The sequence below is a fragment of the Tasmannia lanceolata genome, unplaced genomic scaffold, assembly GCF_043159265.1.
Source record: "Tasmannia lanceolata isolate RefF3 unplaced genomic scaffold, GAP_Taslan_0.1 ptg000015l, whole genome shotgun sequence".
Lineage (NCBI taxonomy): Eukaryota > Viridiplantae > Streptophyta > Magnoliopsida > Canellales > Winteraceae > Tasmannia > Tasmannia lanceolata.
The window spans coordinates 34,928,334-34,941,367 of record NW_027518692.1 but is presented as its reverse complement, the minus strand read 5'-3'; the positions used below and the strand labels follow the sequence as shown (position 1 = coordinate 34,941,367).

General features: G+C 39.2%; 1 protein-coding gene across 12 annotated transcripts in view; it reads right to left on the bottom strand.

The window, feature by feature from the left end:
* The window catches only part of LOC143846832 (putative E3 ubiquitin-protein ligase HIP1), a 67,261-nt gene that overhangs the window by 42,919 nt on the left and 11,308 nt on the right, over positions 1-13,034 (bottom strand). For all 12 annotated transcript variants that reach the window (XM_077355407.1, XM_077355408.1, XM_077355409.1 and 9 more), the window contains 5 exons: positions 6,457-6,510; positions 6,087-6,185; positions 5,516-5,659; positions 5,255-5,423; positions 4,668-4,810 (listed from right to left, as the gene is read on the bottom strand). In XM_077355407.1, coding sequence (XP_077211522.1) covers positions 5,286-5,423; positions 5,516-5,659; positions 6,087-6,185; positions 6,457-6,510 — 435 coding nt within the window. In that variant the 3' untranslated portion in view covers positions 4,668-4,810; positions 5,255-5,285. The remainder of the gene's footprint in view (positions 1-4,667; positions 4,811-5,254; positions 5,424-5,515; positions 5,660-6,086; positions 6,186-6,456; positions 6,511-13,034) is intronic.

Sequence of the window (13,034 nt, the reverse complement as noted above, 5' to 3'; positions counted from 1 at the left end):
CTTTGTCTCTCAGACACTGGAGCTCATCATACTCAGCACAAGATACAAGCATAGAATCATCCTGCCCTACAGGACCAGAAGAAGGCTGTGTGGATCCCTCAAGCACACTCGCGAAAACATGGTTAGCTGAACGAGAGGGGCATAACTCTGGGTGTAAATCATAACAATAATCAACGGTATGGTCCCCTAGAATACAGTGTGTGCAGAAGCGAGTCCCTCATCCACTAGAGCCACGACCTCACCCTGAGTCACGACCACCTCCACGGCCACGACCACCTCAACCACGGCGTGAGCGGCCACCTCGGCCGCCATGATAAATCCCTATCTAAACAGCAAGAGCAGAACGATCAACAGGGAAATCACCGAGTCCAACAATCATCATAGAACGATGTCCATGTGAGAACACCTCATCAAGGGAAGGCAAAGTGCCTAAACCAATGATCTGCTGTCTAATCGGAAGAAACTCGGGCCCTAAGGAATCCAAGTATTAAACTACCCGCAAATCCTCCTAGCACTTGGCTAGCACGGTGCATCCGTGGTAAAGGGCATGTACATATCCAACTGCTCATATAACGTCACGAACTGAGAGTAGTGCTCGAAAACCAACATATCACCACATCGTAAGTGTGAGAGTTCCGAGTACACATCACATATGCAAGTAAAATTGTTCGCGCCCGAAAAAAGAGTCTCGGTGCACTTCCAAATGGCCTTGGAGGAATGAAGATACATGATTGGCCCAACAATCTTTTGCTCCATACTATTCCAGAGAAGAGTCTAAATAAGCGCATCCTCCTAGCGCGACTTGCTATATAACTTGTCATCAATAAGAGGAGCATGTTAATGGTATTTAGCATCCATGGAAGAAGAAGAAAAGAGAGGAAAGAAGAGAACAGAGAGATTGTAATCTCTCCCTCTCAGACTATGTATTATATACTCAAGAATTTAGGGTTACATGTGAGAAGGCAAGAGTAACCCTAATCGGATACTCTAATTACACTGCTCATTCAACACTAATAGGTAAATCATATGTGCTAACTGAGTAAATCACATTTGCTAACGGACTAAATTATGTTTTCTCAACTCAACTCAACTCAACTAAGCCTTTGTCCCAAACTAGTTGGGGTCGGCTAATGAATCCTCTAGAAAATTTTCATGAAGAAGGTGAAAGAATCTTCCCGGCTCAAATTGACTAAGTCTAATCCTGACACTAGTTGGGTTCGTCTACATGGATCATTTTCTTCCATTCTCTCCTATCCAAGGTCATGTTCTCTGTTATGTTCCTAGTCATCAAGTCTTTCCTCACTGTTTCTACCCAAGTTGTTTTCGGTTTGCCCCTTCCTCTTTTTACTCCAACTACTTGGCACGAGTCACTTATTCTCACTGGAGCATCCAAAGGCCAACGTTGGATATGCCCAAATAATCTTAAGCGGCGCTCTCTCATCTTCTCCTCAATTGGTTCCACCCCCACCTTTTTACGGATGTCTTCATTTTTAAAGAAACTCCGCTTGTGTTTTTCACAGCCTGTCCCAAGCCAGGATAAAGGAGGAGGGTTGACGAGGGTTGGAAGCCGGCCATAAACTTTTCCACTCTTTTATGAAATGAATCCTATAGTAAATTATGTTTTATAACAAGGTTAAATATATTTGCTGAACAGAAGAAACACTTCTATCATTCTATGCTAAAAGACAGCAAGTATTAAGGGCAATTTTGCAATCTTGGCTGCCCGGCATGGATGAGTACCCACCTTTGTTTGGCCAATGGTTACGCAAAGGAGTTGTTCTCCATGGGGGTGTCAAATCAGAGTTTATTTTATCCTTGGTACTCTTGATATCCCCCGTTCGCATCAATAACAACCAAAATGGGTAGGGCTATAGAAGTAGGGTAAAAAATCCCAAGGGTTTATTCAAGATAAAATTATCCAAGCAGGTCAGACAATGTATGGAATAGCCTATCCAAGGATTTCTGTCTCCATGGCCCTGCTCAAAATGAGGATACTGGCATCCAGGGATAGATATCACAACCCTCATTTTCTGTCAGTTTCAAGCCAAAACATTGGAGAAAGGTCGACCCCTTCTCCGGTTTTTTTCAATTCTCTTCCCTCTTTTTTATCCTCTTCCCTCTTCTCAGCCACTCTCATCCACCTCCACCTACCGGTCACTTCTTTGCGGATATTGAAAGATCCAAACAGAGCTTTCAATATCCCTTTTTCCCTTTCCTTATCTGCCCTCCTTTCATGACCCAGAAATTGGCAATCGCCGATGGTCACTTAAAACTATAATGGGAAGGAAATCCTCAAATGGCCCAGAAACGGCTGGTTGCCGCCACTTCAGGGAAGGTTTCTGGGTATCTTATCCCCCACCTGATCATGGCCAAAAGGGAAATCCAAAAGTCTTCCATAGAAAAATAAATAAATAAAATTTGATGAATAAATTCTGATTACTATGCCATGTTTGCATAGAAAAAAAAATTGTGTTGGGACAATTTGGTATGATGAATGATCAAATGGTGGGGATGCAAACAATAAAAGTAAGAAACACAGAGTAGTAGAAACATGGGAGGTACGCAAGGCAAGCCAAGTCTTTCTCTTAGGCTCTGTTTGGTTGCAAAAAGTAGGAAAGACGGCTGAGCATTTCTAGGAATATGAAATACCAAATGTTGTTTGGTTGTCATTTTTTAGCTCAAATCCCATTGGACTACCATTGGACTACTAGACATGGAAGAGACATCATTATTAGCTTTTTGCTTAGGTGGCGCCTATGTGGCGGGATTGTCCCCTCCCCTACTTTTCCAACGCCAAACCTTGTTTTTGGTAAATTTTAGAGGGGAGAAGAGTAGAATATGATATGCCATGTGTAATCATTACTTTTTTCTCTCTTTCTCTCTCCTCTTTCTCTCTCTTCTACTATTTATTTTGTTAATGACACCCCTCCATTCTCCCACATGCTTTGACATCTAACCAAACACACTACCAAAATTCCCTCTAATCTTCTCTTAGACAAGTCTACACATATCCCACCCTTGTCACCTCCTTGTTGATTACTACTTCCACTAAAATCTCATCTAACCAAACAGAGCCTTAAAGATTTTAATTTCCCTAGAGGTGGCTACCAGGAAATAAGTCCAAGGGAACAACACCTAATAATGCCTCTATTAAGAACAAGAGTTGCACCCCAAGTTCAAAGCCACCAGTATGCCCGTACTTAGAGAAAAAGAGAAGAGTTAAAGAGGAGTGAGTCTCGTTGAAAAATGAGACCCTAAGCCTTCTTTTGTGATAAAAAACACGAAGGCACCTTTCACATGAAAGTACCTTTCAGTTAAAATAAACTCTTTTGAATAATGAAATGGCACTTCATAGTCAAAGTATCATTTGAATGGAAATAGCATTTCACAAAAATAAGTTCCTTTGATAAAAACTAAGTTTTCTATTTTAATAAATAAAATATTTTGAAAATACCCAACACGAATACACAAGCCAAAATTAAAAATGCTTGCAACATATGATGGACAGAACAAATCTACAACTTATAATTCTTTTTCAACTATCATCATCATCCTTTTTTAAGAACAAGGATTTTTCATGTTAGGTCATAAGAAACATTTAAATCATATTTGCTAACTTCATGATTGCTAACTAATAGGGGAAACCATATTTTCTAACTAACATAGTAAAACATGTTCACTAACTAACAAGATAAATCATATTTGCTTACTAACAGAGTAAATCATATTTGCTAACCAACAGAGTAAATCATATTTGCTAATAGAGTAAATTATATTTTCTAGCATGGTTAAATATATTTGCTAACTGAAGCAACACTTCAATGCTAGAAAAGAACAAGTGAAGGCAATTTTGCAATCTTGGTTGCCCTGCATGGATGAGTACCCACCTCATCTTACACAAAGGGGCTGCTCTCCATGAGGGTGTCAAACAAAAGGTTTTTTTTATCCTTGGATAGTTCATATCAAGAACGGCCCGAATGGATAGGGCCATACAAGCAGGGTAATCAATCCCAGGGGTTTATTCAAGATAAAATTATCCAAGCAGGTTAGACAATGCATGGAATAGCTTATCCGAGGATTCTATCACCGCGAGAATAGCCCAAAATTCCCTGCTCGAAAAGAGGATACTGATATCCAAGACTAGGTAACACAATCCACGCTTTCTCAGTTTCAAACCGAAACATCGGAGAAAGGTTGAACCCTTCCCCATTTTTTTCAAATCTCTTCCCTCTTCTCCGTCACTCTCATCCACCTCCACCTGTCGGTCCCTTATCTACGGATATTAAAATCCCAGATCCAAACAGAGATTTCACTATCCCCCTTTCCCTTCCCTTCTCTTCCCTTCTTCCATGACCCAGAAAACTGGTCATTTAAAACTGGAATGGGAAGGGAATCCTCAAATGGCCCAAAAACGACCAGTTGCCGCCACTTCGGGGAAGGTTTCTGGGTATCTTATCCCCCCACCCCCACCTGATAATGGCCAAAAGGGAAATCCCAAATTTATCCTCCACCTGATCATGGCCAAATGAGAAATCCCAAATTCTGGGAAGGCTGCCTGTTTCCATAGAAAAATAAATAAATAAAAGTTTATGAATAAATTCTGATTATTATGCCATGTTTGCAGAGAAAAATAAATAAAACTGTCAATCTACTTAGAGGAAAAGTGCCTCGGATTAATGTCGAAAGCCTCGCTCCTCATATATAAGCCTCGCTGATATATAAAAAAAAAGGATGACACGCTTCGCCATTGCCTCGCTTTGGCCGCCTCTTGAAACTTCACAATCAAAGCCAACCGCTAGCATGCACCCAACTGAATTCAAAAAAGAAATTAGGAAAAACTGGAAAACTTAGGCCATGTTTGCCAGCCATGATAGAGTTTTGCACAGAATATTACTTTATTCAGTGGTGGGAAAGGGGCAAGGAGGGTGGGAGAGGGAGAGAATTGAAAGGGCATCAGTGAGGAGAGGATGAGGAGTGGCTGAAAAACAGGAAAAAGAAAAAACTGAAAAGCTCTACTCAAAATAGAGTTCTGTTCTCCCTATCTTTCAACCACTTTGGGACCATCTCCACGCTTCTGTCTTCGCAATTCACTCCCCCTCCCACTCTCCCTACGCCTATCTCACCACTGGTTAAAGTAATATTCCATGGAAAAGAATTTCATGGTTGTCAAAATTGGACTCAAACAGAGATATTATCCGCCAAGTAACTGGATTCAATAAAGAATATGCAAGAAGGCTTTTACGAACAAACTCACAGTTGTCTGCCCTCTGAGATGAGTGAGGTCTTTAATCTAAAGTAACCAGAGCCGTTGTTTTACACATCGGGCATATATTCTTCTGCATTAGCCACTCTTTGACACAAGCGGCATGGAAGTCATGGCCACAGCCCAGCTTTCCAAGCTCATCCCCTTCAACATATTCCTCCTGAGAAACAGATTGTAGGAAAAATGGGCTTAGATTTTAAAATGGTTAAGAGTAAAAAACATCAAGCAGCGAATACTTTTCGAGTGACTTACTTGACAAATACAGCATGGTACAACCTCAGGTGGTGCTTCTACTGCAATTGGCACATACTTCCGCAGCTCCAAGCACTTCAAAACAGTTTCCTCACTCAATCCCGTGCTTACGTTTCCTATTTGTTCTTCCAGTGCCAATAATTCCTGAAAATTCAATCAACAAGAATGCTCAATATGTACGAATCTTTCATAGCAATACCATGTGATGGCTTATGGTCCTTACCTCGATAGTACCAAATATTTGCCTCCAGAGTTTCTTGGGAAGGGTGTATCTTGGGATTTTATTTTTTTTTATTTTGTTCTTTTCGGGTTTATATGGGGAAAACTGGGAAAATAAACATTGAAAAAAACATACAATAATTTAAGGAAAAAATAGGACAACAAATAAGATCGTGAATTTATCGAGATTTTTTTGGGGATATTTTTGTGCTAAAAATAACATATGAAGATATCTCGGTATTTTTCAGAATCTCGGTAAAATTTCGGGATTTTATCATTTTATCAAAAAAAAAAAAACGCAAAATATCATGACATTTTCGAAAATATAGGAGATATTTGTGACTATGCTTACCTCATAAGACATATTATCAACATCAAGCCGCATGTCTTCGTGCTGGTCGTCCTCATCAGCGGCCCCATAAAGTGCTAACCGGTTAAGGATTACAACATCCTAGCACAACACCATCAGCACATAAGATTTCAGATGTGGATATATTTGCAGAACATGGAGTTTGATGTTAGTATGTCATTAATTATGCACTTCTGATTCAAGTAAACACTAAATAAAATAGATTTGACTGGCTTAAATAGAGGAGTCCTATACAGAACATAATAAGTTAAATAACTGAAGTACTGAGGCTATTCATGTAAAACAAGAAATGCAATAGATGGACCGGCTATATGCGAGTCGCATGCAAAACATAGAAGTTGAAATAACTAACCTCAAATCTTAAATGCTCTCCTCTGCGGAAACGATCCAATGCATTGCGTATCAGCTGTAGAAGAGGAAACTGAATTGTAAGATTCACATGTAAACATTGCAAAACTTGAAATGGCAGGATACTACACGATAAATTAAAATACCTAAGATTTGCAAATATGCTGTGCAAATAGAACAGATAAATCAAGAATGAAGAGAAAAAGTGTAAATACATATTAAAATGCATTAGTGTAACTTCTACATTTTCTCAGAAGACATGAATTAGAAGAACCAACAGTCAATATCCTCAACATTTTGATCTTCCAATAGATCAGTGTGCAACATGGCCTTGAGGACAATGGGCAGTTGATTAGTGTGTGCTCACTCATGGTATGGTACTTTTGAAGTATGAGATGAAAAATGGAATTGGCCAGCTCTGCCTTCTGTTAAAATATATTGAACTTCATTATTCATGAATGTCAGCTAAGTACAGTAACTCAAGTCCTCGCTACACTTGTCTTCCTAAGTGATGAATTGGTGTGAGCCATGACAGAGAGTTGGTCATTTGTCCAAGAGGCACCTATCTGAAGCGGCTTAGCATCACTTTAGATAGAAGCGATATGGATGACTTAAAACTGAAAGTCAATCTACATATCAATATATTGTACAATGTACTGCAGGTATCTTGATCTAAATCCATTGGTTCGCCAAATTCGGGAGGGGCTTTGGACGGCAACGAAGCTAAAGCTTCACATTGGTCTACTAGCAACTTAAACGACTAAGTTCCAACTATATTAAGATAAGAAATGAGAAAATCCCCTACCTAATCGACCACCTCGGATCAAAACCTTGGTTGGGTAGTGTGGGAAGTACCCAATAGCTTTCTAGACTTCTTTCTTTTTTTTTAATGGTAGCTTTCTAGACTTTTTACGAAAGTCTAGTTCGTGGTTTTAAATTTCTCCGAAATGACTGAAATGTTTCCATTTCCATTCCTACCGAAATGAAATCTACATGATTTCCTTCCATGTCATTATTTCCCCAAAATTTCGACCAAAATTCACAAAATGTGATCGAAATGGTCAAAACGACAAAAAAATGGAAAGATGTTATGATTTGCATTTCATTTCATTTAATTAATGGAGAGAACAATACTTGGTAGGCAACATAGTTGAACTACACATAGCAAAGTAACTGTATCTTGTGCATGAGATGTCAGATCGACATGGGACCAACAATACCTCATAACACTATGTGGTATTGAAGTAGAGTTGAGGGTACTTAGAGTGGAGACCGATTATTGTACTTTATTATAGTTCATTACATTGTACTTCTTATTGACTTCCTGTTCTAGACATATGCGACAACACCTAGGTGATCGATGTGATTAGGCCATTATGGATGGATTTCTTGCTCATGTGATGGTTCTTAAGTATGTATTTGTGCTTATTCTAGCATTTTTCGAAAGTTTCATCATAATATTTCATCATTTGCATCTGTTTCCATACGTTTCCGTGATTTTACAAGATTTCTACTGAAATTATCGAAGCCGAAATGTTACCATTTTTGTGCCAACCGAAACCGAAATATAAAACCATGGTCCATTTGGCCATCATAGGTTAAATAAAGAGAGCTCTATGGCTCCATTTAGTGCCTAGTGGTTCTCCATATATATATATATATATATATATATATATATATATATATATATAAAGAGAGAGAGAGAGAGAGAGAGAGAGAGAGAGAGAGGAAAGTGTTCCTAAGCTATAGCTTATCTAAGCTTATCTAAGCTATAGCTCAAAAACACATGTGGCCCCACATTTTTTGGGGGATCCAAAGCATTCATTTGGAAGGCCCTTCCATGGATAGGGTGTGTACCAAAAATCAGCCCTATAGGATCATCCTAACCCAATCAAAGGTGGAGTGGAAAATGGACAAACACTGTGTGTCCATGTTTCTGTTTTTTCCCACAACAGATGGCAGGGTTAGGATGATCCTATAGGGCTGATTTTTGGAACACACCTTATCCATGGAAGGGCCTTCCAAATGAATGATTTGGATCCCCAAAAAATGTGGGGCCACATGTGTTTTTGAGCTATAGCTTAGATAAGCTTATCTAAGCTATAGCTTAGGAACACTTTCCTCATATATATAGTAACTGTTCTTTTTCCCATTGAGTAGAGATGTGCAGAAGAAATAGTATACTTATAAAGACTACTTATTCCAAATTCAAAAGACCCATCGGATTGAAAAACTGAAGAATTTCTAGCCATCTCTTGTAGCTATAACGAAATAAATTGGATGGAAAAATAGAGGACCCGATAACAAAGGTTCTTTATCTCTCTGGTTATTTGTGTTCCACCATGCATCTCTTGACTATAGGGGCATTTCCCATCAGGTCTAGAATACATGTTCCAGCGACCGTGACAACATCATTTAGGTCAAGGTAATGCCAAAGGAATCATCACACCAGGGGGCTCTAAGCATCTACATAGGAATGAAAAAAGAAGTAGGTGGTAGAATTGCAACCATAGAATATGATCCTAAAAGGCTCTGTTAGGTTGCGTGGGGGTGTCTTGGAGAGTAGTAGAATACGAAGTCAACAGGGACAAGAGAAGCAGTTGATTTGTCTAGAAGAATAGTGGAATGGTGGTAAGTAGTGTTTGGTTGCACTGTAGTTCTCTTGGAGAGTAGTGGAAAAAGTAGGGGTGCCATTAACAAAAAAGAGAGTGAAGAGAGAGAGAGAGAGAGAGAGAGAGAGAGAGAGAAGATGAGACCTTTTCCACGATTCTTCTACCAAAAATTTAACTTCTTGGTAGAATTTGGTTGGAAGATGAGGAGAGGGGACATTAGTGCCACATGGGCGCCAAGTGTGCAAAAAAGTAATAATGATGTCTAGAACATGTTGGGGAGTCAAATGGAACTTCAATGTAATATTGGCAATCAAACATGGAATCGGCATTCATTGGCAGTTGAAATTCCAATGAATGCCAAGCATTTGTGCAACCAAATAGAAATGCATACATTTGTCCCATACACTATGGGGTGATGATGGTGATGAGAAATATTGTGCAGGTCTGGCACTTAAACTTGTCAGCAGTGTTAGCAGAGCACTAGAGAACATTTTTGCAGGTGGAAGCATGTTGGTTTTGCTGATGTCCTTGCTAATGAAGCTTGCAAATTGCAACGTAACAAAGATTAGAAAGAACTGAAGGAACTCTTTCGAGCTGAAGGCATTCCTACTCTGACATGAACACCATGGTTTTAAACATCAGCCAAAAGAAATCCTGCTTCTCTTCTTTGGCTTGTGCACCAACTCTGTACTGTCCACTCAATTGGTCACCACCAATTGAAATCGCCAAAGAAACCATTTCCAACAATCAAGCCTATCAATGTGTCACCAATAAACAAGCCCATCAACATGACACCACCAAGCAAGCCCATCAAAATGACACCCTCAGGGTGGAAACAAATGTCGTATTTTTTCCAAATAAATGCAATGCGGAAGAAAATCACTAGCTCAATCAAAATTTGATTGCTCCAATGCTAACCCACTCAGTTTCAGTATCACAAACTAAATGGCCTAAGTCTTATCCGTATCTGTCTTTATTTACCACCAAGAAATGATTCTTGAGGTTTTGAAAAAAATGTTCAAGCAGTCCTCTCACACAACCCATCAACTTCACAAAATTACCAACATGGAAGTTAAGAACTGAACATAGGCTCCATCCAATATAATAGCACAAGCGAATTATATGGATCCAATTAAGAACAAAATTATCACAAGTCTTCTACAGCATGCCTTCCTATGATTTAGTCGACACTTTGAATTTATTGCTGACACATGTGTCCTGCCGTGTCCGACACGACACGCGTGTCTACTCGTGTCTATACTCCTTTCGACACTTTTAAATGTATTGCTAAGAGTGTTAGAGTTAATGTGGGCGTGTGGAAACGTTTTTGTGTAGTAATCAACAATTTTATGCGTATGTATGTGTCACCATTTCAAGATTTTTAGATACTGCCATGTCAGACAACTCGTATCCGTGTCGAAACTCGACAAACGAATCCATATCATCAAATCATGATTATATACTTTCTATTTTGGCCATGTCCCCATTTCTAAATTTCGGGGGTTTGCCGTGTCCGACACTCAGTGTCAGTGTCGACACACGACACTTGTGCCCGTGTCCACAAGTCATAGGTGCCATCAAAACATCTCCACAAAGAAAGCACAGCAACCTACACATCCACAAACGTCTTTCGCCGATCATTACCACCTCCAAATTTCGGAATTGCAATAAAACCATGCCCCCATTCCAATCTAACAAGTTGACAAGGATTTTGCAAGCTTGCTGTCTTACTTAAGCAAAAAGGCATTTGGAATCAGTTTTATTAGGTTTGAATATCATAAATAAGGAAAGTCAATTTTTGCTAGGTTGTGGTGCAATATTCTTAGGCATGTACATAGAGCATTAAGACTCCATCCTAGAAATAGCAGGGTTCGAAATTCTTTCATCTCACAACTTCGGCAAAGATCAAAGTTCCCAATGATCAATCAGGGAGAAGCCAGGGAGAGAAGGGATACCAAGGCCCCACTCCAATCCCAAGAGCAATTGCTAGGGATTTTTAACATCAATCTATGATTTGCGGACACAGACACTAGTGTCGCGTGTCAACACGGATACGAAGTGTCGGACACGACAAACCCCGAAAATTTAGAAACAGGGACACGGCTAAAATAGAAAGTATGAATAATCATAATTTGTTGATATGGATCCGTATGACGAGTTTCAACACGGCTATAAGTTGTTTGACATGGAAACATCTAAAAACCTAGAAATTGTCACATGTACATACACATAAAATTATTGATTATTACACAAATGCTTGTCCACACACCCACATTAACTCTAACACTCCTAGCAATACATTTAAAAGTGTCCAAAGGAGTGTCGACACGTGTGTTGTGTCAAACAAGGGAAGACACGTATGCCAACAATAAATTCAAAGCGTCGGCATATCTATGTGCTTGAGACTTTCCTTCTTGATGACTATGGGAGAAGGAAGGTTCCAAAAAACTAGACAAAAGATCTCTCTAAATAATCTCATAGAGAGCCAGGTGGCACTGGATATTCTCGAGTAAAGAAATGGAGGACTATTGACCTACACCTTAACTAGAACATATTCTACCTTATTCGCCTCCCTTAGTACATGATGAAACCATAATCCATATAGAGGAACAAATGTCTAGAGCTTCCTATATTGGATCCGCCAGTCCCCAAGGATTTAACTGCCTCTGGAAATCCATCTTTTAATTGCATTGTGCAAATCAATTTCCAAGACAAGAGACCATATATCCAATAATGTAAATAACTTAAGCCATGAAGCAATGAGATAAAACCTCAGCCTTACTAGAACTTTTCACCCCAACCAGACCATAAAACACCAATCCCACCATCCCTCCATGATCCCCAATGACACCAAAACTCTCGGCCTCAAGTTAACATCAGACTAGTCATCAAAGTTCAACTTCAGATGATTCACTAGGGAGGGCTGCTGCCACTTTAATGTGATCATTTATTGAGAAACTTTGCTTTTTAAACTCCTCACTCTAACCCTAGAAGGATATTCAACTTTACTCTTCAAACGAATAATATCTCAATACCTTCTCCAAAATCTCCTATATAATACAATAATATCTCCTATATACTACAATATCTATTGTGGCAAGTATATCTAACGTAAACTTTTTGAACACAATTCTAAGTAAACAAAGAACATTTTCTTATATAAAATGTCATCTCAAATTTGACTTTAGATTGACCTCACTTTGTCTTTTGTTCTTTGTGTCTCGAAGTTTCCTTTTAATTTGCTCTCTATTAGTCAGTTAACCAAATATCTAAACTATTTTGTCTCCTTTTTCCCTGAAGACTAGTAGTAAGAACGGTTCGGGTTGGGAAATAGATGGCCTTTATTATCTTGATCATGGCAGTGATGGTACAACATTACGGAGCATTGTTGACTCACTTCAGTAGCATTGTCGTTTGGGCCACCCCTCGGCTAAGAAGCTTCAAAAGTACGATTTTGGGTCTAGTCCAATTCAGTATTTTCAATGTAAGACTTGTGAGTTAACACCATCGTGTATCTTTTCCTTTTAGGGTTGTTAATCGCGTTTCTCGTCTGTTTGAGTTGGTCTGCTCGGATGTATGGGGTTCTTGTCGAACTACGTCTTTATTTGGGTTTTAAGAATTTCATTGTCTTTGTTGATGATTACTCCAGAATGACGTGGTTATTCTAATACAAGATCGTTATAAAATTGTTACTGCATTTAGACATTTGTAATCAATTTAAGTGCTCGATTGAATGCTTGTGTACCGATAATTTCAGGGAGTATTTCTCTGTGTAATGGATGCCGGCACTTTTTGGATTCTCATGGTATCCTTCATTAGTCTTTTTGTTCCTATACCTCCCAGCAAAATGGTGTAGTCGAGATAAAAATCAGATATCTTCCTGATAGGGCTCGGACCCTTATGTCTCAGAAGAAAGTTCTCAAACTTTATTAGGGAGATGATGTCCTCACAGCGTGCTTCTTAGGGAATC